Here is a 27252-nt window from a genome sequence, read left to right on the forward strand (position 1 = left end):
GTCATATGTTCCAGGTGAGACAGAGAAATTCTGATTGGTGTTCAAGGGTTGTTCATGACCTGATCTATGAGGTCGTTCCCTGCTTGGAATCTGTCCATCAGCAGATAAGCCCTTACCATGACTGAATTTACGGATGCTCTGATGAAGTCTATAGTTTGTGCTGGAGTGAAAGCAGAACCAGGTTTATGCTGACCCGTAGGGAAGACAGGAACTGAAGCATTGAAGAAGTTGACTCATAGGCTTCTTGACTTATATGGGCAATGAGAAGCCAGTCATTGAGATTGGGAAAATGGTGAAACCACACCTGACATGGGCTGCTACTACCATAAAGACCTTGGTAAAGACCCTGGAGTGGTTGCAAGGCCAAAAGGGAGCACTCTGTATTGAAAGCAATTAGGGCCTACTATGAATCTGAGAAAATGTCTCTGAGCGGGGTGAGCATACACATGAAAGTACGTGTCCTTCACATCAAAAGCTGTAAATTAAGTTCCTTTTCTAGGTATGGAATTATAGATGCTAGTGTGAACATGCAAAATTTCAGTTTGCGAATAGAGTGGTTGAGATGGCGAAAATCGAGAATGGGTCTCCAGCCACCGTTTTTTGTTGTTGTTGTGGTTTTTTTTTGTTTTTTTTAGAGTATTAGAAGGAATGATGAGTAAAACCGCTTTCCTTGGTGCTGAAGAGGTACCTGATCTATTGCTCCTTACCGTAGGAGGGATTCAACTTTTTGTTTGAGAATCTCCTCATGAGAATGGCCCATGAAATGGGCAAAGATAGGAGTTTTGGAGGGGATAGGTAAGTAAGTTTGATCGCATAACCAGAATGGATGATGTCTATTACCCACTTGTCTGCTATTATTTCACTCCAGTTGTGGGAAAACAGTGCCATTAAGAAAGGTCAAAGAGTGGTCGTGGAGTCCCCCAATAGTATGGGGTACAATTGGTTCCAAGACAGGTGCTGAGGTGGAGGTTGGTTCCATACAGATCCTAGTTTCTTGTCTAAGAAGGTATCTTTCAGAGAAGGAGACACAGGTTCTTCTGGTGGTTCAGTGTCTCCTGAGAAAGAAAAGACCAATTCTGTGTCTACTGGCAGTAAAGTTATGCTGGAAGTAAACAATGGTTGGAAGATGCAAAGGGAGACAGACTCCTTCCATAACTTGCATATACTGGTGGAGTCAGGACCTGATAGAAATGGTCCTGAGAATCAGAGAGAGCAAAAATGTCATCAGGTATAGAGTAAGTCTCCACTCTCCCAGGAATGCGAGGGGTCCTGTTCACTCAAACTGATGGACCTGGAGCAGTTTGTACCATTGTTTGGTGAAGCAGTGCCGGTACCATTAGTGGCTGAGGTTCCTGATGGTTGCCTTTTGCTGGTACCATTGGTTCCCGGTGTTTAAATTTAGTTGGTATTGGAGGTACTGTTGCCACTGTAGTGTGGTCTGGTACAGACAGAGCTCTGGATTTGTGAGCTTTCTTGTGACAACCCTGAGACTTAGGATATTCCAAGTCCTTGTGGGCTAAGCAAGAAGACTTACTCGACTTAGGGAGGCTCTATCTGACTTCTTTGAAGTGGGCTTAGAGGAGGATTTGCTCTAGTGTTTAAGAGAATGCTCCTTGTCTTCCCAACAAGACCTAACACATGATCTGTGGAAGTAGATTCCCTCACTCCTAAGTCAGGCCAATATACAGGAGACGGTCCCCTGACTGGAGCCTCATGGCCAACTGCAGCCTCATGGCTTTCTCCATAAGGTGCCTCTTAAGATGAAGTTCCCACCTCTTTGGGGGAAGAACAGCAGATTCTGCACTTTGCCATGATGTGAGCTTCCCATAGGCTGTACAGGCAGTGTTGATCGTTTCTACTGACCAAGAAGGAGTGCAGGAAAGTAGTATAGATTTTGAAGCCCGGAGGTCTGCGCATAGTCCAGTACTGGTAATGAGATATGGGGAGGGAGAGTTCCCCAGGATGGGGAATCTAACTAACTAATAAACTTAGCTAAATACTATAGAGTAAAATTCTAAACCACTTACAATATGTACATTTACAGACTGAAGAATAAAGAGGGAAAGAGAAAGTTCTGGACAGTGGAGGATCCAACCTAAGCCAAGCAGTGATAAGAAGGAATGGGAGAGGCAATTGGTCTGTTCCGTCCATTATCTCCTTGGCTGGAGGCATGAGGAGAGCAAGGGCACATGTGCAGACTAATGGACCCTGCTTTCAAAAATTCTCTGACTCTAGGCCATGGAGAGCACACATACCCACCGTGGAATACACAGAGACCACCACTCGAAGAACATCACTGTATTTTGATTCTAATAATTTCCGAAGCAGAATTTTTTTACTTTGCAAATTTGGGAATATTTTTTCATTGATTTGTGTGTACAGTGAAAATGACATTTAGAGATAAAAATCTAATCCTTCCAAGCCTGATTAAAAATTATCATTAGATCTTGCTTTGTTGCTCATAGCAAGGAAGTAATGCTAGAAATATATCACTATCTATGCTGTAAAACATCCAACCAACCAAACGTGAGGATGCTTCTCCTCACCATTGCTGACAATGTAACTATTATCAATGAAGTCTGCCAGACTGTCTTAAAGCCTGTAATCTAACAGGGTTTTCCATACATACATTACTAGTTTTAAAATAAAGTGAAACATTTACATCTACAAATCTTAATTTTATTGTAGGCTAATTAAAACATGTCATAATTGAAACAACATTTATTAAAAACACACAAATGCCAATTTACAGACTTTATTTCCTCACCTTCGAAGCCATTAAGCTTTCAAATCTGGAGACTTCAGTTATGTAATTATGAACTCTAGTCTTCATTTCTTCTTTTTCACGTACTGCTTCTTCTAGTTCAGTAGTGACTGTCTAAAGAGATTACATGAAAACTGAATAGTTTATTAAAATAAAATATACTAAAGTACGCATGCCTGTGAAGTGCCCTATATTTTACTTTATTCTGCTCTGGAGTTGTTCATTCAGTAAATCTGATTTCCATACACCACCCTGTTAAATTCTACATTGATCAGGACATGGAGGTGAATAAACAACAGAGAATGGATTTTAATTGGCAGGCCACAACTTTATTTAACAAGACACCTGGGAAATGGTGTTATGCCCCCCTGTTTTCACATACCACTTATTTCACTGGATTCAACTTGGAAGAGATTAAACAGGCAAGGGTGGAGGGGATAAGAGCCAACCAGCTAGCCCATTCTTACATCCCCAGCCAATCGAAAGGCAGTTTGCCCCGGGGGAGAAGGAGGACAGCCCCCGCCCTGTGAACATCCATTAAAGTTCTTTCAAGATCCCTCCCCTTTTGACTATAGGGGAGTGGCATTTTCCCTACTTTCTCAGTTGAGTAATCTGAAGCAGAGTGGGAGGAGTGACCTAAGCAACAGACTCTTATTGTTACTTTCAAAAGGTCTCCGTTTACACAGTTTTCAAATTAATGCTCATGACTCAAAAATCAGAAGATTAACAAAGTGGCTGAAACTTAGACTGAACCACAACCAGAAAGAATTTTTTTGTGAAGCGTCTAAATTAGCATTTGTTATTGTGCTGGTTAATTCAAACTAACTAGGAATCAATTAACTTTAGTTACAACACAACCAAAAGCTTTAGTCAGATAATTTGAGTTATATTAATATATCCTATGACCCAATGTTTTGCAAGTTAAAAAAAAACAAAAACAAAAATTTGTTTAGAACTTTTTTTATACTTCAGTAATCCATATCCAGATTTATTTTTCAATTAGAAATAATTTTTTTCTTAATGGAGAATGAAGCATTCGCAAGGTTTAAAAAAAATTCTTAATGGTTTTGAAAAGGACTTTTTGAGCAAACTCAAACACTATGCCATAAAATCATAGAATATCAGGGTTGGAAGGAACCTCAGGAGATCATGTAGTCCAACCCCCTGCTCAAAGCAGGACCAATCCCCAATTTTTGCCCCAGATCCCTAAATGGCCCCCTCAAGGATTGAACTCACAACCCTAGGTTTAGCAGGCCAATGCTCAAACCACTGAGCTAACCCTCCTCCCATCTTTCTTACTGATTTAATTATGACCATCATATTTATGCTTGATGCTTGAACCCCAGGATGCACAAAATTTGAAAGACATTGATGCACCAAAAGGTCAGTCAAACCTGATGAGTTCTTTAAACTGTCTCCATTTTACATGTAGACAGGTGGATTAACATTCTTCTTTAATTCACAAGACCACCTTCTGAAGTGTAATTATTACATGGCATGTCTTAAAAGCCAATGGTGCATTAAGAAAATAAGCATATTCTCAAAAGTGTTAGAAGTTAATTCAGTGTGGGTCCTCTGATGGACACAATCAGTCCAACAAGATGGGTTTTCATCTACATTGCATTTGAAGAGGTACAAGTAACACATAAAAACTTAAATTTCAGCCTAAAAATACATTTTCAAAGAGCTAGGATTGCCTGAGACCAAAAGAGTTTAGAATGGAAAGTCCATCTCTATTTTAACTATAATGTTTCAGGTATGACAATGGTGTAATAAAATAATAATAAGGTGCATGCTGAAAGCTCACTGCTATACATGTTGGCCTTTTTCTACACACATTGAAGGACACTGCCATGTGATAAGGGGTTTATTCCTATCAAATGTGTGGGGAAAATTATGCATGTAAATGCCACACATGTCAATGGGAGAACAAACCTTTTGGTACTTGAGAGGGGAATATAAGAATTGAATGCATTTTGATTCCACAGGTGACCAAATAAATGAACAAGTTCTTAAATTTGCAGATATTTAAATTCAGCCTAAATATGTTCATTTCAACTCAACTGTTCTTAATATTCTAGTATTAACAAGAATGCAGAACAGCAAAATATTCAAAATGCATAATAGACTATAGCGGTTTTGGATTTAGTAATACATGCAGACAAAATATAAGTAATCTCTGATGCAGAGATGGTGTTATCCCAATGCCCCCTCCCCTAAACACACACTAAAAAAGTGAATGGGGGGGCGGGGGGGAGAGGCGGGGCTTGAGCTGCTCAGGGCCCTAAGCAATTGCTTACTCTGCTTATGCCTAACACCAGCTCTGCTTTGGTGTACTTCATTATCAGGCACTACTTTCATACCTGGTTTTCTCTGGTCATTATCGCTAGATCATCTTGTAATCTTCTGTTTTCCTTCAGAGCCATTTCCTTCACTCTTCCTGTTTCTGCAAGCTCTACCTGAGATGCATCAAGCTGGCGACGGAGACTAGCTATCTCCCGATCTCTGTTACTCAGCGCCTCCTTTAGTTGGCTATCAAATGGGTGATTTTGAAAACCTTAAATAAAATTTCCCTTCTTGCATTATAGCATATACTGCTTCAAAATGTTAGATAAGCACTGAATATACAAAAGCTTTAGGAGCAACTTACTAATTTATTTATTGTTCGGAAGGTAACTATAAACCAGTGATATTCAGACCTCAGTAGTTCAAGAGCCAAATTAGCAATCAACATTACACAAAAGAGCCATGGTAGTGTGAATTTATTGTTTCATTTACTACTTATATATAATATAAAATAATATATTATTCTCACAGCAAAATCACTGACCAAATATTCTACAATTGGTTTATAACATAGTAAAAGGTTTCAGAGTAGCAGCCATGTTAGTCTGTATCCGCAAAAAGAACAGCAATACTTGTGGCACCTTAGAGACTAACAAATTCATTAGAGCATAAGCTTGAAGTGAGCTGTAGCTCACGAAAGCTTATGCTCTAATAAATGTTAGTCTCTAGCATAGTAAAAGCATCTTGACTGGTTAATAATTAACTCGCACAGTGTTTTAATATCATGTGCTGCAAAGAGCCACAGGAGACACATTAAAGAACCACTTGTGGCTCCCAAACCTCAGTCTGAGTATCACTGTTATAAACAAATTACCACTACATGGATCTTGTGCCCCCATGTGTGATGGATTAAAATTTGCATAGCTCAGAGTAAACTGTTGAACTGCCTACCAGCATAAAGTGCTTAACTGCTTGTTGTGGCTTGGGCAAGTCATCACTGAAGCATGTAGAACTGTTGAGGATTGGGCGAAATGTAATTAAAACCGGTGGGTGTAACTGCCGTCCTTCATGTAAGATGGCTGTAAGTAGATCTGGACAGGAATTTTCTAACAGTTTTTCCACTGGAAAATACTGATTCATCTACCCAAAACTTCTCCTTTGAAAGGGGTGGTTTCAACAAAAAAAAAACTTTTGTCAAGAAGGGTTCTCAGGAACAGGATGGAATTCCTGCTCAAAACCAGAGAAAGAGAGAGACTTCCACATGGTCCTCACCTAGGCTGCTGGTGGCATAAGCTAAGAAGATGCAAGTCATTGAATTAGGCACGACAGGGACTTGAACCTAGGTTTCCCACATCCCACTTGAGCGTCCTAATAATTCTCCTGGGAGTCTCTCTCTCTCCTGTTGGAGTGGTTCAACTTTGTATAAATAATTAAATATTTATTGGGTTAGAAAAAGAAAGATTGACTATAGCCCAGTGATCCGGGCACTTATCTGGTATGTGGGAGACGCAGGTTAAAGTCCCTGGTCCAATGAATATTTATTTATTTATACAAAGTGGAATGGCTCAACAGAAGAGACAGACTCATCTGGAACAGCCAATAATCTGGTAGTTAGGGCACTCACCTGAGATATGGAAGACCTAAGTTCAAGTCCCTGCTCTGCCTGGTTCTCCCATGTCTCTACATCCCAGGTGAGTGACAAAACCACCAAACTATGGGGGACAAAGAGGGGAAATGGATTTCAATTTTTTTTTTGAAAGGTCGGTTTCATCCCACTATGGAACGGGAAATTTTTCAAAATTGCTGAACTTCTTAGGAAAATTGTTTCCTATTCAGCAATAGCACAAGAAACAGTTAAGTTCCTTTGTAAAACAGTAACAGCTTCCATCCCAAACACAGGCATGGCACTGCCCAAAACAAAGGCATACTTAAGGGCATTCAGGAATTTAAATTAAGTGAGTGGAGGGGGCTAGGTTGGGTATTGTTTCTAATAGAGGTTATGTGCATGTATGCGAGAGAGAAGCGGAGAATTGCTCCAATCCCTCAGACAGAAACAAACACCTACAGGATCTCTATCAAGCATTCTTAAAACTACAGTACCCATCTGGTGAAGTTAAGAAACAGACTGACAGAGCCAGAAGGGTACCCAGAAGTCACCTACTACAAGACAGGCCCAACAAAGAAAATAACAGAACGCCACTAGCTGTCAACTTCAGCCCCCAACTAAAACCTCTCCAATGCATCATCAAGGATCTACAACCTATCCTAAAGGATGATCCCTTACTCTCACAGATCTTGGGAGACAGGCCAGTCCTTGCTTACAGACAGCTGCCCAACCTCAAGCAAATACTCACCAGCAACTAGACACCACACAACAAAAACACTAACCCAGGAACCAAACCCTGCAACAAACCCCGGTGCCAACTCTGTCCACATATCTATTCAAGGGACACCATCATAGGACCTAACCACATCAGCCACACTATCAGGGGCTTGTTCACCTGCACATCTACAAATGTGATATATGCCATCATGTGCCAGCAATGCCCCTCTGCGATGTACATTGGCCAAACCAGACAGTCTCTATGCAAAAGAATAAATGGACACAAATCTGACTTCAGGAATTGTAACATTAAAAAACCAGTTGGAGTACACTTCAACCTCCCTGGTCACTCAATAACAGACTTAAAAGTGGCAATTCTTCAACAAAAAAAACTTCAAAAACAGACTCCAGCGTGAAACTGCAGAACTGGAATTAATTTGCAAACTGGACACCATCAAATTAGGCCTGAATAAAGACTGGGAGTGGATGGGTCATTACAAAAACTAATTTTACCATAATAATTTCCTCCTACTGTTACTCATCACACCTTCTTGTCAACTGTTTGAAATGGGTTACCCTCATTAACACTACAAAAGTGATTTTTCCTGCCTTGGTATTCTACTGTTAATTGAATTGTCTCATTAGACTGACCCCCCACTTGATGGGCAACTCCCATCTTTACATGTACTATGTATATATATACACACACCTGCTACTGTATTTTCCAAATAAGGCCACTCTCGAAGGCCCTGCTCTGGCCAAAATATCAACCAGGCACTGTGAGGATTCTTTAACCTCCTCCATCTGGATCCCCAGGCTTAAGGCCACCCTCTTTAACAACTCTTGGGGGGATCTTATAGTCATCTGGAGGAGGCCCTCTGAGAAGATTACAGGAAAGCATGAAGAGGCGGACAGCCCAGGCTGAGGCTACTCTTCCTCCACTAGTTTTCCAGCAAGGTCCTCGTGAACCACCTCTTGCTGCTCAGTACCAGGCTCAGGAACAGGCAATAACTGGTGAGTAACTTGCCCCATGCCTCTCCGAGGACACAGAACACGAATGTCTCATGTATTACCTAGAAACTGGGGGAAACTGAACAGATTCCAATAAGGCCAGTGGACTAGTGGTGGGTAATGAATCTGAATACGAGCTTCCATTAAACACTTGAGTAGCTTGAGCGTGGGTCGCTCATGGGCATTGGCCTAGCGCAAGAGAAGCCAGGCTTGAAGCCCGAGTGACCAAGGCATCTCTCAGTACCAAGTAACAGAAAAAAACCCCATCTGTGTTCAAAAAAGAACACTTATGTTATCTACACTATTAACTAAGCAATAATGCTTTAAATCTAGAAAACTAACTATGATTCATTTACAATGAACACACAGATCACTTGCTAAGACAAGCCATTCTAATGATCATCATGGGCGATAAGAAGGAACTAAGGGAGCTTGGGGGGCGGCTGGGCGCTTTATACCAGTGCACAGTGATGTGCGGCAGCAGACGGTGCTCAAGCTGCCCCGACAGGTACCACTAAAGGGAAAAATTTTCAATGACTGAACAGGGAGTACGCACACCAACAATGGAATACACATGTGCAAATCACTGAAAGAAGCTAAAATAAACTGTCTCCTGTTTGAGTCCTTCTGGGTTCAGGGAAACAGGACTTTGTACATTCTTTGTAAATAAAAAGACTTGCATCAAATTTACCTGACTCCATCATCAATTCCTCCTCCTAATGATAACCACCTGCAGGACCCTGGACTTCAACTAAGTGCTCAGGTCATAAGGGGCACCAGGGTTTTCAAATGACGAGTTGCTGCCTCTTTCCAGTTCTTTTTAAAAAATTACACACATGCAGACTGGAAATAAGGTGTAATTTTTTTAAGTGGTGAGAGTAATTAATGATTGGAACTATATATGGGATTATGGTGGATTCTCCATCACTAACAATATTTTAATCGAGGTTTGATGTTTTCCTAAAAAGATATACTCTAGGAAGTATTTTTGGGAAATTCTATGGCCTCTGTTATACAGGAGGTCAGACTAGATGACCACAATGGACTCTTCAGGCTTTGGTATCTATGAGAAAACACACACACAAATCTGAAGATCACAGTGATTGATAATCTGGTAAGCATATATACCCTACCGTCAAGGAACAGGAATTACTCTTATTTATTTGTATTCTGATAGTGGCTACAATAAGTTAGCTACTGCCCACACACAGGAAGACAATTCCTCTTCCAAACAACTCTCAATCTAAAAAGGCCACAATCAAAGAGTGAAGGACAGGGACAAAACCCACAATAGAAATATACATTATATATTTCTATTGTAACCTATATATACACCTACATAAGCACATACATACACACACACACACACACACATTATATATATATATACATATATATGTATATGTATATAGCTTTTCTCCACAGATGTTTCATATACCAATGCACCAAAACTCCAGTTAAGCTGACCTTCAAATAAAAAGTTTAACCTTTAAAAAAAATTTCAGCAGTTAACTGAAGAAATGTCTGAAAGGTGACAACTAAAAAAAGATCAGCTGAAGCCTAGATCAGAAAAAAAGACACAAAAAAAACAAACAACAAAGAAGGTAGTTTACTTGTCTTTTTAACTCATCTGTAGGGACCCCTTGATGCCAACTGGCAGAGTGCATAGGGGGCTCATAGGGTTTTACAGTGATTCCCTGGGTCAGATGTATGCACAATAATTCACCAAAGGGAGGCATGTAAGATTTCTAGCGAGAGCCAGTAGCCCACTGGTTGACATAATCATCGTGAAATGTGTGTGCAGATAATATTTGAGTTATGTATCTATACAGAAAATTATGGTCTTAAGGTCTTGGAGTTAAGAGAGATCACCAGGAAGTGACATACCTTGGAAAAGTTCCTTTCAGGCAGGAGATAGCAGACACCTATCGCCCTGTCTGGTCATTTGCGTATTGTATACCTCAGAGTTATGCCTATTTGCGTACTGAGCCATAGGCTAAATCTACAAGACAGGAAGTCTACAAGATGACACAAACAGCAGGGGGTGTCCTGTTTATGAATAAAACAAAGGATGGGACTGGTATATCTTCAGGGTGCGGGGAAAGGGCAAAGAAACACACTGAAATCCTCCACCAAGGAGGTAAGCTGACAGTGCATCTGTCTGATGAAAGAAGAGTCATAGCCTAACCTGTCTGTAAAGCGTTGCAAGGATTTTGGGTGAGCCAAACTCTACAAGACATAAAAGTATCTAGTAAATTAAGTTTAGGATCTAGAATGCATGTTATGATTCTATTTTATATGTAAACAATTGTTTCCAATACTACTACTAGCTATTACTTGAATCTCTATGCTCTGTTAATTAAACTTATACTTGATTTCATTACAAACATACATAAATTCTGTGCGTTAAGCCGAGTGGCGATCTGAGGTAGAACTGGTAACCTGGGGACTACTGTTTCTTTGGAAGCAGCAAATCTGTGAATACTGCAAGTGTCCCATGGATCGGGGTGAGACACTCCAGGATGACACTCAGAGGACTCAAGGATAGGGTATGTCAATCGCTAACCTAGAGGGTGACAGTGGGGCCAGCAAGGCCTAGAGGGGAATGTTTGTGTTGCAAATGGCTGGAGGAGCTGGGGAGCTAACTCATGACAGGCACAAACAAAGCTTCCTCACACTAAAGACAGATGGTTGAGAGGTGCCTCACAACCCTGGGAGCCCCCGGGAATTGTCAGACATATATGCCCTGCTCACTGGGGGAGAGTTGCATGGTTTAAAACAGATCTGTAAAACACTAAAGCACTAGATTCAAAATGGTAATCTCTATGCTATTAAATTTTGGAGAAAAACATTTTCTATCTGCATTATTACCAGTTTTATAACATATAAGAGCTATTTTGACATTATTTGAGAAGAACAGACTCAGCAAGAGATTTCCTTAAATATGAGAAGATAACAAAGAAGTGAAGAAAAACACAAGGCAATAAATTCTATTAAAGGTTTCTGACAAACAAAGATTGGCAGCCTTTTAATATTTATTTGGACTTCTATTTTCCAGAGGAGGTTATGAATTGTTAGTGAATTATTAGTGAATTAGACATAATGATGTAATTACAATAGTTCAATATGATTTACATTGTTCCATATTGTTTTATAGTTTTCAATACTTTATATATTTTGTCACAATTGCTTGTGGATTTTGTGGACATTAGTTTAAATATGTAAAACTTTACGGACAACAGAAATAAAGAACAACTTTTGAAAATAATAAATTAAATAACTCAGTAATTTGATTTGTATGAAATGGGGAACATATAGAGGTATTTGCATACATTAATAATGATTGTTTATTTAAAAGCATTCTAAAGCTTAGGCATCCAGTAAGGTGCCTCAATTATTTTGCAAGTGTTCCATGTATGCTTAAATAGATGGTCATATCCTCAGGTCTCCCTACTAATTATCTGCTTCCATCTAAGCACACTGTACTCTGCATTCTATCAACTAGATGTGCAGTTGTTATGCTCTAATGCTGCAGTTTTACCTTAAAAAGTGACTTTGTAAAAATGGCCTGATGGCTATTTTGAGTAGTTTTAGATAAAGGGAACGTTTCTAACTGATAGCCCCACAAACCCACCCAGTAGGAGTTCAAACCCAATATAATGAAGATAAAAGTCAAAACAAAACTGAGTTAAGTTATGCTCTCTTTATGGAGTACAGGTTTGTGAAGGTTCAAGTAGAACACAGGAGTTTGTTCAGTGCAATAGATCAACCATACGACTAAACATGAGAAGTTTTATTTATGAAGTAGTAAATACAGTGAATGGGGAATAACAGTTTAAGTTGGATCAGTTCCTCTCCTATGTATCTTCTGTGGCCTAATGGCTGGCAGACTGATCACTCAAGTGCTAATAAGGCCAACATTATCAGTAAACAACAACAACAACAACATTTCATATTTCTAACAGATATGGGCCTGAACCGACCCACAGATCAAAATATACTTGATCTATGGGGAAGTTCAGATCTGGTACCAAACTTTGGTACCTCTATAAAGGAACAAACCAAAACCTAGATCCAAACATCCCTGTGATTTGGGAAAATCTGGCTCTGGATCCAAGCTTTATGGTTCAGGACCATCACTAATTTCTACAGTAAATTCCATCCAAAAGGATCCCAAATCACTTTACAAACTGTAGATACAGAAATCATTCATCCAACATTGAAATGCAGTCACTACTGGGATAGAACAGATCAACTGTTTAACAGCACACAACACTACATAGCAATTCTATACCAGTAGTAAGGAGGGATATTCAATTTAACTAAAACTGTACAAGTAATTTAGGAAGGCAGAATTAATTACGTCACCAATAATGGAGAGTCTGCAGGCCAAATTATGCCCCCTCGTGATATCTGAACAACACTTACAACTAAGGGGGAATATAGAACAGCACAACCCCACGTTTACAAAGTCACTGTAACTTAGGGCTTGTCTACACCACCACATAGGGTCGATCTAAGATACGCAACTTCAGCTACGTGAAGAGCGTAGTTGAAGTCAACGTACTTAGATCTACTAACCATGGTGTCTTCACTGTGGTAAGTCGACCCCTGACGCTCTCCCATTGACTCCGCTTGCGCTTCTCATTCTGGTGGAGTACCGGAATCGACGGGAGCGATCAGCGGTCGATTTATCGCTGTCTGCCGATCCAGCGGGTAGTGTAGACAAGCCCTTAGAAGTGCAATTTAAGTGCTACTTATAGAAAAATTAAATGCACAGAAGTTTAATTACCCAGATAAACAATTGCTATTGCCACTTTTAATCCTCACCATCCACTAGCACCACATCTACAGTATTTGAGGGGAAGTGTCTTCTGCAACGAGATATATTTTTTCCACAATGTAAATCATACTGCCCTGTTTGATAACATATATAATTAAGTATATGTCACCAAAAATACAATAAGAGCCTGGCTGCTAGTGCTTTTATTCTGAAGAAGATATTGATCTTAGGAAAATAAAACCAACAGAAAATCATCTCAGTGATTACTTACTTTACGGAAGACTCCAGTTCTGACAGAGTTAGTCTGAAATTAGCAATTGTTTTTTCCTATGAAATAAATATGAAATTTATATGACATATTATGCTGCAAAATACCCAGAATAATTCAAACTGGGCATAATTTACTTTAAAGTAGCATTTATAAAAGCTTTAATTTACTATTCAGCAATAGGTAACTGGGTTTTTTAAATGTTCAAATTTCCAAACTTCTTACAATAAAAATGAAACTTAGGACTAATTTGAAGTTTGTAGAAGAAGGATATCTAGCAGTTAAGATAAATGACTGGGAGTCAGTAGATGCAGGTTCCATCACTGGTAGTGCAAGAGCTTAGGTGCCACTTAAATCTTTAAACACAGGGCCTAAGCAATACAAAGGCCTTCTGCATCACAACAAAATCTTGCCCTAATTTTTGTGTACCGCTTTGAGATCCTCAGATGGAAGTTACTAATCAAGTGCAATACACTAAGTAGTTAGTGTACATACCTTGTTAGCTAAGTTGTCATCTAAACATGCAATTCTTTCTGTCTTTTCATCTACAGTTTCCTGAAGACTGTCCTTTTCCTTATCCAGGACACTAATGGTACTTCTGAGCACATTCACGGTCTCATCCTGTGAAGAGCTCTTATGGTTTAACCTATCTGTAAGAGAAGAAATGGGTGTTTTTGTTGGTTTAAATATAGAAAATCAATGCAAAAAAGAAAATGAAGTGATTACCTATTTTCTCCTCTAGCTTTGCAATTTCCTCTTGAGCTGATTGAAGTTCATCCTTTTTAAGAGAGGATTGGTGCTGAAGATCTTCAAGAGACCGCTGTAGTTGTTCATTTAATAGCCTGAGAAATCAACAGTCAGTGGAAAACACAAGACTTTAATCTTTCAGATACATTCTTTGATCAAACTATCAAAGAATTAGAGAAACTGAAAGGATTATCTAAGAGCATCGCTCTGTGGGATTGTTTTGATCAGCCAAAGTTATTTTCATCATCTTAATAAACCAGAACAAATGCAAATAATAAAACCAAAATGCCAGTTTTGCAAGAGGAAAAAAAATAAGTGGCCTGATTTTGAAAATAATGCAGCAACTAGAAATCCCACTGATGTCAACAGGAGCTTTTCTTTATTTAAAAAAAAAAAAAGTCTATAGTATTTGTTTTGTAGAAAGACATTGCTGTAAGCCAACACTGAGCAGAACAAAATCTTGATTGATGCAGTAATAACTGACACATTTAAATTTGTACTATAGGCTGAAAGATTTACAATATCCGTATTGATCCTACCCGCTCCATAAAAAGCAGTTATACCATTTTCAGTTATAATTATGCGGAATTTATTAAACAAGAATTTTTCACTTGAATGAGGACTTCTCTCACTGTTTTATCTACAAGCACATTTTACTTTCTGAAGATTTTCAAGAAAATTATCTACCAGTACAGGCATTCTCAAAACTTTACCAGTTTAACAGTGACCTGTATACACATCCCTCTCTGTTTGTACCAAGCAACTCTATGCAACTACAGCAGTTGCTTATATAGAATACTAGTACTGGGGAAGTATTTAGTGATTTTTAACCATTCTGCTTGTGGCACAATCCTGGAGGGTGGCTCCTGTGTCAAGCAGGAGATATCCTCTTCATTTTCATCTGTTTTTAATGGCATCCAGTCTCCTCTTTGCAATGAGGAGCCACAGATATCTGGAGGAGAAACTGAAAACAAGGCGGTGGGGTCAGCTGTCTGAACCACCACTAAATGCGCTAGGGACCAGTTTCCAAATGGTCATGTTAGTAATACGTCACAGAAGCACGGTACTGACTTTATAGTTAAAAGCTAGATCGAGTGTTCTATTGCAAGTCTTATTTTCATACACTCCTCCAACCTTTTGATCTGAGTGAGCAATTTGTTTAAAATTTCTCTGCGTAATTCTACATGGAATTTTTTTCCCCAGATAATTTCATTTAAAAAAAAGGTTACATATTTGTTCAGCAACTGTTGTTCTTCAAGATGTGTTGCATTCCATTTCAGGTGCCTGCATGCCCAGGCACTGGAGCCAGAAAACTTTTTCCCATAGCGGTACTGGTTAAGGCAGCACATGCACCCTCCACATGCTCATGCTGTTAGCCCAGAGTATAAAGGCGTGGAGATGCCTTGATCCCCACTCAGTTCCTCCACACCAGAAGCCAGTGCTTGCTGTGACTCCAGTGTAGGGGGAAGGTGGGAGGAGTATGGAATGGACAAATGCAACACATCTTGAAGAACACAGCAAACAGGTATGTAACCATTTTTTCTTTGAGTGCTTGCACATGTCCATTCCACTTTAGGTGACACACAAACAGTCCCAGATGGAGCAGGGAATCAGAGTTTACCTCAACAAAGACTGCAGCACCACTCTCCCAAATATAGCATCATCCCTCAAGGCCTGGGAGAAAGCATAATGAGTAGTGAGCATATGAACAGATGACAAGTGGCAGCCCTGCAAACACCACTCATGGAAACATAACTCAGGAAAGCAGCTGAATGTGCTTGAGCTTAGAGAGTGCACTAAAGCTCTTTGAGGTAATTAAATGTTGGCAATCTCATAGCACAGACAAATTCAGGAGGAGATCTAGGAAAAGATATTCCGAAATAATGGTTTTTCTTTTCATCCTATCAGCAAAGGATATGAATAACTGAAGAGATGTCCTAAACTCTTTAGTCCCATCCAGGTAGAAAGCCAAAGCTCTGCGAATGTCCAAAGTATAGAGATTTTTCTTATTTTTGTGTGAGGTTTCAGAAAAAATAGTTGGCAAGTATTATAGTCTGATTCAAATAAACATCTGAAACCACTTTAGTGAGAAATTTGGGATGTGGATACAAACTAACTTTGTCCTAGTAAGATACCGTATAACGAGGGTCAGCCTGAAGTTCTGCAACTCTTCCGGTTGAAGTAATAGCTACCAGGAATGCCACCTTCATCGAGAGATGAGACAATGAACATGTAGCTATAGGTTTGAAAGAGGGTTCCATTAAAACGGAGAGAACCAAATTTAGATCCCAGGTGCTAAAGAGCTGGGTCTCTAACAGGTGGGAAAAGCCTGTTCAAACCCTTCAAAAACCTAATAGTCACAGGGCTGGAGAACAGATCTCCCATCTGTAGAAGAGTGAAATGCAGAGATAACAGTCAGACAAACCCTGAGGGAACTGACTGAGACACTTTTTTTCCTGTAAGTGAAGAAGGTAATCCAGCATACACTGAATAGGAGCCAGTGATGGAGAGGTATCTTTCTGCTGGGAACACACAAAAAACCTCTTTTATTCCATGAGATAAGTGTATCAGGTGGAAGGCTTTCTGCTGTTCAGACAAATGCTCTCCACTGCAGCAGAACAGATAAAATACACCTCATTGCTTGGGTGCTCCATTATTGACTCCACAGGAGGCTAAGAGAGTTGGGATACAGAGCCTGGCCCTGTGAAATTATGTCCAGAATCCGGGGAATGGTAATGGGATCTCAAATGGACAGGTTCAACGTGTCCGAGAACCAGTGCTGAAAAAGCCAGGCTACCGTGATCAAAATTAGAACAGCATGATCTTGTCTGAGTTGGCCCAGGACTCTCAGCAGCATAGGGATTGGGGAAAGCGTAAATAAGTTTTCCCTTCTAGGAGACCACAAAGGTGTCCAAAATGGACCCTGGGCTGAGACTTGTCCTTGAATAAAACTAGTGACTCTTCCTGTTCAGTCAAGTGTTGAACAGGTCCATTTCTGGTATACCAAAAAAATTGACTTTGCTAAATTGGGTCTGAGGGACCATTCATGATCTCCGCTGAATGACCTGCTGAGATGGTTTGCTGGAAAGTTCTGAGATCCAGGAAGACGAGATGCTTTGAGGGTAATCTTGTTCTCGATGCAAAGGGACAGAGCTTCAGTATTTCTTGCCAAAGGGATTTCCCTGTTTGTTGAGGTAAACCATTGCAACAATGTTGTATGTGAGCACTTGTATAGAACAGCCTGCAATATGGGCAGGAACACTTGACAGGCCAGACAAATAACTCAGAGCTACCTGACGTTGATCTGTAGAAAGAGGTCCTGATCAGTCTACAGACCATGTGTCTGAAAGCTCCCTAGATGTGCTCCCCAACTGAGGAATGAAGCATCTGTGACTAAGGTCACACAAGGCAGAATTGGAGCAAATGGAACTCCACTACATACACTGGCAGGGTCCATTCACCAGTCCAGGCAAGACAAAATAGTTGCAGGAACAGTTGAGTCTGCATTTTGAGTAGATGATGAGAGACACACTTCAACAACTTCTGCAGGACTCTGAGGTGAATAGCGCATGTATTATACGCAAGCTGCCATGTGACCTAGAAGTTTCAGGCAGTTCCTTTCTATTGTACAAAGATATAACTTTAATTCTTTGCAAATATTGAATATTGCTTGAAATTTGGCCTGAGACAAATAAGCTCTTCCTGATGTCAAGTCAAGAAGAACTCTTATAAATTCAATTCTCTGTACATGGAGAAGAACTGATTTGTCTTTGTTGATCATCAGGCCAAACAAACAAAATAGGGATCAGATCTTCTTGATGGCTTCCTTCACTTGCTGTCTGACCTAAGACCAACCAATCATCCAGATATGGACAGACCTGGATTTTTGTCTTCCTGTGATGTGCCCCCCCTACCGACTGCACTTTGTGAAGACTCAGGGGGCTGATAATAGACCAAAAGAACGGAGCATAAACTGATAACGCCCACTTGCTACTACAAACCTTAAGGACATTTGGTGACTCTGATGAATGACCATGTGGAAATAGGCACCCTTTAACCCAGGGGCAGTGAACCAATAGTTGAGTTTGGGAATGGATAACAAAAGATAGGGTAAACATATGAAACTTTATCTTTCTTATGTACTTTTTGAGATTTGGCAGTCTAAAATAAGTCTGAGGCCTCGCTTTGACTTTGGGATGAGAAAATGAGCGCTTTATAAGTAGGTTGAGAACATTTTACATCATTAATATTTTCATCATTTAAGAAAAGATTTAAGAAAACAAAGATGTTTTTGTAACTTGCAATTTTTCTGCACACATAATAAAGTAGAAAGTTTAACATACTGAGAAAAAAAAGCCTAATTCAGCACAAGGTGTGGGATTCAAAAGTAATATTTAAATAAACATAAGCTATAACAGGCCCCAAAGAGTCTATTCCTGAGCTTCAGCTGTCTATGGCTCTCCGACTCCCATTCCATCTTCTGGATCCTCCTCCAAATATCCCAACTGCCCTGCCTTCCACATAACATCTTCATTCCCTCCCACATGCCCCGACTACTCCCACAAAGACCATTGCCCAACACACCACATTTTCCTCTTCCACAAAATATCCCCCTTTGCAACATTTAACTTACCCCAGGCCCCTCCTCCCAAGAAAATATCCCAGTTCCACAATTCTACTCAAAACAAGCTCCAGCTCCCCAGTAGTCTCCTTCTGTGCCCGCTGATATACTCCTATTCCCCTCATGGTCCCACATTAACACTTTGTCTACCCCCCACAACCTCTAAGCCCTCCTGTTATTCCAACACAACCTCCAGACACTCAAAGGGAGCTCCCATCCCAGACAAGCCTAAATAGCTCACCATGCTCCTGCTAGCCTCAATAGGCTTAAGGATAGCGTGAGGGGACATGAGAAGACTCTGCTCCTGAGCTCCAGATGGCCACAGCTCTAGTATCAGAGGGGTAGCTGTGTTATTCTGTATCCACAAAAACAACAAGGAGTCCAGTGGCACCTTAAAGACTAACAGATTTATTTGGGCATAAGTTTTCGTGGGTAAAAAACCCCACTTCTTACAGGTCTAGTGCTGCTCTCCCAATGGTCAACAACATCCCAGCTGCCTCAGCTTGTCTGGGCTCTGCTCCAATGGTAGCAACATTGAAAGCACTACTGCAAACAGGGCCCCAGGCAGTTATCAGAGTATTGACTTATCTTATACTCCAGCTAAATCAGTAGTACCTATAGTGGGAGTATGAGTGTAGTCAAAACATTGACATGAGGGAAATTTTTAGAACAATAAGCCTAGTCATTTGTCAATATAGACTGGCTCTCTGTGGGATTAGTAAGTAAGGCCAAATTTGTCAAAACTGCATACATAAAATTAGATTTCAGTGAAACCTAAAGAGTTACACCAGTCTGAAAGTGGCATAATCCAGGCCCAATGTTCCAGTCTGTGAGGGCTTTCATCTCCACCCTAAGGAAATGCATGTGCAGCATCTGTTAGAAACTTCATTTTCCTCCATGATCATACCTACGGAACACGGTTGTTGGGAAAAAATGAAATAATTCTGAGGGCAGGAAAATTTTAAGAGATCAACCCTGACTACTGCCTTGTTTATAGACTTGAGATTGGAACTCCAAAGTACAGGCGGAGTAACACACGTAGATGGGGGAAATTACCCCATTATAGAAATTTTAAAACTTTTTTTTTTAAACTTAACAAATGCGTTTAGTAGCATTTCTTCTCAAATTGCACCTAGCAACCTTCACTATAAAACTTAGTGAACTTTTCAGTTTTGGTATTTTCTTTACTCCAACTTAGTATAACAAGTGATTGACTCTGTACAAAGATTTTCACAGCTTCAGGAGTTTGTGTCTTTTCGTGTTGGCAATAAGATTATCTTTCATTTGCAATTGGCGCTTTAAAAATATTATTATATTTGCTCACTATACAACTACACTGGTAGCCCAAGAGAATCTAGAGCACCTTTTCCTACTAGCGTTTTCTTGTCAGTGCAAGACAAACAATACCAGGATATTTGAAAAACATTTTATGAAAGTGTTACCATGAGTTATCTATCTCTGTCATGTTAACCTATGACAAAATTGTATGTTAACTGCTATAACTGGACACAAAATTTTAAGCTAAACTTACTGAAGTGAACATAACTCAGCTTTAAATTGTGAAGAGTTATCAGATGTCTGGGCAAGTTTATAAGACTTTGATTTTAATTCATCTTCCAGAGAGTTTATTCTTTCTTTCAGTACAGAGATTGTACCCTTCAGTTCAAACTGTTGTGTTTCAAACTGCAATTAAAAAAAAACAAAGAAGTTGTGGAATTACAGTGGAATGATTTTACTTAAAAGAAAATATAAGGGTTTTAAAAAGCCACTTGGGTGAGAAAGAACTTCTGTTAGAAGTTTACTCACTAACATGTTACTTACCCCACAAATCGTGTTTTCCAGTTCTGTGATGTTACGCTCCATCTTTGATTTCTCAAAGGCAGTTGCCTCCTGCTGGACCTGACATGGAAAGAAATACAGAATTACTTGTAACAGTAAGTAATTTTTTAGACTGGAGTATGACTTAAGATGACAATGCTCTTTGCATAATATAAAGTTCTAAAAGAAAAAAAGCCTTATCTTCATATGTACATGATTGGATGCAAAGCACACAACGAACTCCAGAGCTTCAAGACCTGAACAAACAACAACGTAGGTACAATACAATGTTTCTCATGATTTTGTGAGATGTCTTTAAATCTCTGTATGATTCAACCATTGGAAGAATTTAACAGAAAAAGTAAATTTCCTTTTCCCTTATGAAATAGTCTCTGGTGGGCTGCTATAGAGAGATTACAAAACCAAAGCAATGCCAGATATGGTAAGGTAAGACATCAGAATTATAAGCTATTTTCTAAAAGGCATTGTCAAGGTTTAAAGTAATTTTTAAAATCTGTTTTCATTTGTTACTAACACAACCTTGGAAGCTTGAAGCTTAAGGTCTGCTTACAAATCAAACTGATCTTTCCCCGTTTCAGCATTGCACCATTATTTGCTGTTAAAGCACCTTTATCTACCTTCTGATTTCTATATATGAGTATTGTGATGTCATTAGACAAGCTTGTGCACTTCCTGAGAAACCCGTGGATAATGGTTCGTACGTTTCTCTTTATCAAGAGAGCAGTGGCTCTGGTCTGATTTCCCCTTCTTCACAGACTTGCTTTGTATAAATGGTATACCCAAACCAGACTCCTTCCATCCCTTGCTGCTGCTGCTTTCCCATTTTGGGGAAGCCACTTGGGACTAAAGAATTGGAAAACATGCCTTACAGTGATTGTTAAGCAAAGAGATTCAAGGAGCTCAAAGAAGATAAAGGAGAGAGACTTTGTCACAGTCTATAAGTACCTACATGGGGAACAAATATTTGATAATGGACTCTTCAGTCTAGCAGACAAAGGTATAACATGATCCAACAGCTGGAAGTTGTATAAACTGTTCAGGAAGGACAGACAGGGCAGAAAAGGTGGGGGAGTTGCATTGTATGTAAGAGAGCAGTATGACTGCTCAGAGCTCCGGTATGAAACTGCCGAAAAACCTGAGTGTCTCTGGATTAAGTTTAGAAGCGTGAGCAATCAGGGTGATGTCGTGGTGGGAGTCTGCTATAGACCACCGGATCAGGGGGATGAGGTGGACAAGGCTTTCTTCCGGCAACTAACGGAAGTTACTAGATTGCAGGCCCTGGTTCTCATGCGAGATTTCAATCACCCTGATATCTGCTGGGAGAGCAATACAGCGGTGCACAATCCAAGAAGTTTTTGGAAAGTGTAGGGGACAATTTCCTGGTGCAAGTGCTGGAGGAACCAACTAGGGGCAGAGCTCTTCTTGACCTGCTCCTCACAAACCAGGAAGAATTAGTAGAGGAAGCAAACGTTTATGAGAACCTGGGAGGCAGTGACCATGAGATGGTCGAGTTCAGGATCCTGACACAGGGAAGAAAGGAGAGCAGCAGAATACGGACCCTGGACTTCAGAAAAGCAGATTTTGACAACCTCAGGGAACTGATGGGCAGGATCCCCTGGGAAAATAACATGAGGGGGAAAGGAGTCCAGGAGAGCTGGCTGTATTTTAAAGAATCCTTATTGAGGTTACAGGGACAAACCATCCCGATGTGTAGAAAGAATAGTAAATATGGCAGGCGACCAGCGTGGCTTAACAGTGAAATCATTGCTGATCTTAAACACAAAAAAGCTTACAAGAAATGGAAGATTGGACAAAAGACCAGGGAAGAATATAAATATATTGCTCGGGCAGGCAGGAGTGAAATCAGGAAGGCCAAATCACACTTGGAGTTGCAGCTAGCAAGAGATGTTAAGAGTAACAAGAAGGGTTTCTTCAGGTATGTTAGCAACAAGAAGAAAGTCAAGGAAAGTGTGGGCCCCTTGCTGAATGAGGGAGGCAACCTAGTGACAGAGGATGTGGAAAAAGCTAATGTACTCAATGCTTTTTTTGCTTCTGTCTTCACGAACAAGATCAGCTCCCAGACTGCTGCACTGGGCAGCACAGCATGGGGAGGAGGTGACCAGCCCTCTGTGAAGAAAGAAGTGGTTTGGGACTATTTAGAAAAGTTGGACAAGCACAAGTCCATGGGGCCGGATGTGCTGCATCCGAGAGTGCTAAAGGAGTTGGCAGATGTGATTGCAGAGCCATTGGCCATTATCTTTGAAAACTCATGGCTATCAGGGGAAGTCCTGGATGACTGGAAAAAGTCTAATGTAGTGCCCATCTTTAAAAAAGGGAAGGAGGAGGATCCTGGGAAGTACAGGCCAGTCAGCCTCACCTCAATCCCTGGAAAAGTCATGGAGCAGGTCCTCAAGGAATCAATTCTGAAGCACTTAGAGGAGAGGAAAGTGATCAGGAACAGTCAGCATGGATTCACCAAGGGCAAGTCGTGCCTGACTAATCTAATTGCCTTCTAGGACAAGATAAGTGTCTCTGTGGATGAGGGGACAGCAGTGGACGTGTTGTTCCTTGACTTTAGCAAAGCTTTTGACATGGTCTCCCACAGTATTCTTGCCAGTAAGTTAAAGAAGTACTGGCTGGATGAATGGACGATAAGGTGGATAGAAAGCTGGCTAGACTGTCAGGCTCAACGGGTAGTGATCAATGGCTCCATGTCTAGTTGGCAGCTGGTATCAAGTGGAGTGCCCCAAGGGTCGGTCCTGGGGCCGGTTTTGTTCAAAATCTTCATTAATGATCTGGAGGATGGTGTGGATTGCACCCTCAGCAAGTTTGCAGATTACACTAAACTGGGAGGAGACGTAAATACGCTGGAAGGTAAGGATAGGATACAGAGGGACCTAGACAAATTAGGGATTGGGCCAAAAGAAATCTGATGAGGTTCAACAAGGACAAGTGCAGAGTCCTGCACTTAGGACGGAAGAATCCCATGCACCGCTACAGACTAGGGACCGAATGGCTCGGCAGCAGTTCTGCAGAAAAGGACCAAGGGGTTACAGTGGACGAGAAGCTGGATATAAGTCAACAGTGTGCCCTTGTTGCCAAGAAGGCCAATGGCATTTTGGGATGTATAAGTAGGGGCATTGCCAGCACATCGAGGGACGTGATCGTTCCCCTCTATTCGACATTGGTGAGGCCTCATCTGGAGTACCGTGTCCAGTTTTGGGCCCCACACTACAAGAAGGATGTGGAAAAATTGGAAAACGTCCAGCAGAGGGCAACAAAAATGATTAGGGGACTGGAACACATGACTTATGAGGAGAGGCTGAGGGATTGTTTAGTCTGCGGAAGAGAAGAATGAGGCGGGATTTGATAGCTGCTTTCAACTACCTGAAAGGGGTTCCAAAGAGGATGGATCTAGACTGTTCTCAGTGGTAGCAGATGGCAGAACAAGGAACAATGGTCTCAAGTTGCAGTGGGCGAGGTTTAGACTGGATATTAGGAAAAACTTTTTCACTAGGAGGGTGGTGAAGCACTGGAATGTGTTACCTAGGGAGGTGGTGGAATCTCCTTCCTTAGAAGTTTTTAAGGTCAGGCTTGACAAAGCCCTGGCTGGGATGATTTAATTAGGAATTGGTCCTGCTTTGAACAGGGGGTTGGACTAGATGACCTCCTGAGGTCCCTTCCAACCCTGATATTCTATGTTTCTATGAAGCTAGAAAAATTCAGACTAGAGATAAGGTGCAAATTTTTAACAGTGAGGGTAATTAATCATTGGAACAATGTAACCCCAGCTTGTGGTGGATTCTCTATCAATGGCAATTTTTAAATCAGGACTAGATGTTTTTCTAAAGGATATGCTCTAGTTCAAACAGGTATTAGTTCAGGGAAGTTCTATGGCCTGTGTTATGAAGGTCAGCCTAAACTATCACAGTGGTCCCTTCTGGCCTTCAAATTTATGGCTACGTCTACACTACGAGCTAGGGGTTTGAGTCCCCTGCTTGTGTACACATAACTGCACTAGCTCTCATCAAGGTAGCATGAGTATATATAGCAGCGTAGCCACACTAGCATGGGTAGCGGTAGTGAAGGCATAGATGAGCCATTCCAAGTACTTACCTACTGGTTTTGGGTGGGTTTGTACTCAGCGTGACTCAGCCATGCCTTTCCAGTCACTACCAGTAATGCTGTAACTACACTGCTGTTATCAAGCTAGTGTGAGTATGTGTACACAAGCAGGGGAAATTACACCCCTACTTTGTAGGGTAGACATAACCTATGAATCTAAAGGGGTTGAGGTGAGAGGAGATCTAGCTCCCCCATGCCAGCTGAGGCAGTGCATCACTGTGGTATCATCTGTGACTACATGAATCATCAGGTACTCAATTAGGGGTAGGAAAGCCATATCAGCACAACCCTGAGCTCCAGAATGTTTAAGAGGAGGGTGGTCTCAAGAGACTACTATCTCTCCTGTACCTTCTATTGATATATGTGTCTCCAGTTGAGAAGGGATTATGTTAACTTGAACTGGTATATATGATATGACATGTTGTTATAGGATAACTGATGCTAAGTGAAATTGTACTGTGGGGTATGTTGTTGGATGAACACCAAAATAACATATGGTGCTGGGTGTACAGAGGCTTGGACTTTTGGATGGAAACACCACCTGGTCTGTTTGTTTGTTTGGAACTTTGGGAGTTTTGAATTTGAAGGGTTGTTGGTTAGCTCTGAGAAGATGGGGAACAGAATCATACAGGGGGTCAGAGAACTATATTGTGATCAGGAAGAGAAGCACTACTGGGCTCTCATAAAATTAGGCTTTCCTTTTAAAAGGCAGAAGTAGAAGGGATACTGAAAGCGGCTGCTGTTTATGATATGGTTACTCTAGTTAAATAAAAGTATACCGGTTTTTCAAACTCAAAGTCCCAGGCATAGTAAATCAGTGGGTGTCTGAAGAGATCTGCAGGGTCCTTGAAACAGAGTTAGGCAAAGCAGCCAGAATTGCCCAATATTCACAGGAAAGTGTTCTGATAGGAAGCTTAGAGGGATTACTAGTAATCCAGAAACACCGGTTTTGAACAAGGTGTATGTTTAGGAAGGAGAAGGTTGTGACAATTTCCCACCCTAGAATAAAGGCATTCAAGACAAGAGTCTTTGTTGGTGGTGTTTGTGAAAAGGACTTTCTGCTGTATACCTGGGTTGGATCTGTCTGCCAGTTTAAAGAAGAAAGACTTCCAGAGGGACTACAAACACGTACCTCTTCCTGTGTCTGTTTGGCAGATATGCAGATCTCATTCACCCTCAGATAAAGTCTGGCATGCTGGATGACTTACATGCACACTGACATGTGCCTCCATAGTTTGAGGCAGGAACTCACTCCTGAGTGCTGGGGTGGGACCAGAGTTGATTGATGAAGTTTATCATAGTCTGAAACCTCTTTTGAGGGAGGTTTGTTCATGCTGACTTTTAATTTAACAGTGCCCTGGGTTGAGGTCAGTGTCTATTTTTACCTGTTGACTCTGAGCCCCAGGGTGGGATATCTTCTGAAGTGAATCTGTCATGTGCTGAAGGGGATTTCCCTCGCACCAGCCAGTCATACAGGTAGGGGCATATCTGGATTCCTGGTGACCCTCTGCAGAGTCCCTTACTGTTGCACCCAGAACCCTCCAACAAGCCCCTGTGCATCCAGATCTCCCACTGAGCTGCCTGAACCCAGACTGCCCCACTCAGAATCCTCTCAACCCATACCTGCATCCCCCCATACTAAGCCTCTCCACACTTGGATCCTGCCTTGATAAGCCTGCCTGCCCATACCTGGTGCACCTGGCAAGGAGGGGCAGGGCCCTGGGATTTTTCTGGAGCAGGCCCAATCCTTGCACTGTCAGGGCTGGGTGCAGCCTTTCTGCTGAGTCCATGTCCCGGGGGGTGGGAGAGAGGTGGCGGGGTGGAGCTGCACAGTGATCTCGCACCTCTGTGAAGCCAGTGGCCTGTGCTCCCTAATGCCATGCTGGAGGCTCCACATTTATTTGACAAATAAGATTTGCAGAAGTTTGCAGAATTTTAAAATATTATGCGCAGCATTTTTAATTTTTTGGTTCAGAATGCCCCCAGGAGTATCAACATGTACCATGCCTGCAGCTGTGCTTACCCTGCTTCTGCTTCCAAACCTTGGTCCAGCCTGGTTCCAGGCCCTGCTTCTTCCCAGTTCCTGTCCTGCTCCAGCCTTGTTTCTGAACCTGCTCCTGTTCCCCTCCAGCTTCCGACTTCGATCCTCTACTTCACTTCTGGCTTACGTGTCTAGTTTACCCTCTGGCTCTGACATTTAGCTTCTGTCTCTCTGGTACTGATCCTCGGCTCCACCTTCAGCTCTGGCATTCGGCTTCTGTCCCTCTGACCCTCAGCTTGTTCCTGGACTCTGCTCCCCTGGACCAAGCTCTAACTGATAGGCTGGACTCTTATTTCAATCATTAGTCCTGACTGCCCAGACCCCAGTCGGTTACAGTTTGAACAGCCCAATACATAGATGAGGCCCACCTCACTGACATAGACCCCACTCAGGCCAATTTTTCCCTGGTGGAATTGGTGGATGGGCCAATGCAAGCACAAGTTT

General features: G+C 41.3%; 1 protein-coding gene across 1 annotated transcript in view; it reads right to left on the minus strand.

The window, feature by feature from the left end:
• Positions 1–27252, minus strand: part of CEP135 (centrosomal protein 135) — a 107418-nt gene that overhangs the window by 19491 nt on the left and 60675 nt on the right. Inside the window, exons 14-20 of the mRNA XM_074951371.1 lie at positions 20625–20702; positions 20335–20486; positions 14162–14277; positions 13931–14085; positions 13439–13494; positions 5128–5296; positions 2768–2878 (exon numbers count right to left, since the gene is read on the minus strand). Coding sequence (XP_074807472.1) covers positions 2768–2878; positions 5128–5296; positions 13439–13494; positions 13931–14085; positions 14162–14277; positions 20335–20486; positions 20625–20702 — 837 coding nt within the window. The remainder of the gene's footprint in view (positions 1–2767; positions 2879–5127; positions 5297–13438; positions 13495–13930; positions 14086–14161; positions 14278–20334; positions 20487–20624; positions 20703–27252) is intronic.

Source organism: Natator depressus, chromosome 4, assembly GCF_965152275.1.
Source record: "Natator depressus isolate rNatDep1 chromosome 4, rNatDep2.hap1, whole genome shotgun sequence".
Classification (NCBI taxonomy): Eukaryota; Metazoa; Chordata; order Testudines; family Cheloniidae; genus Natator; species Natator depressus.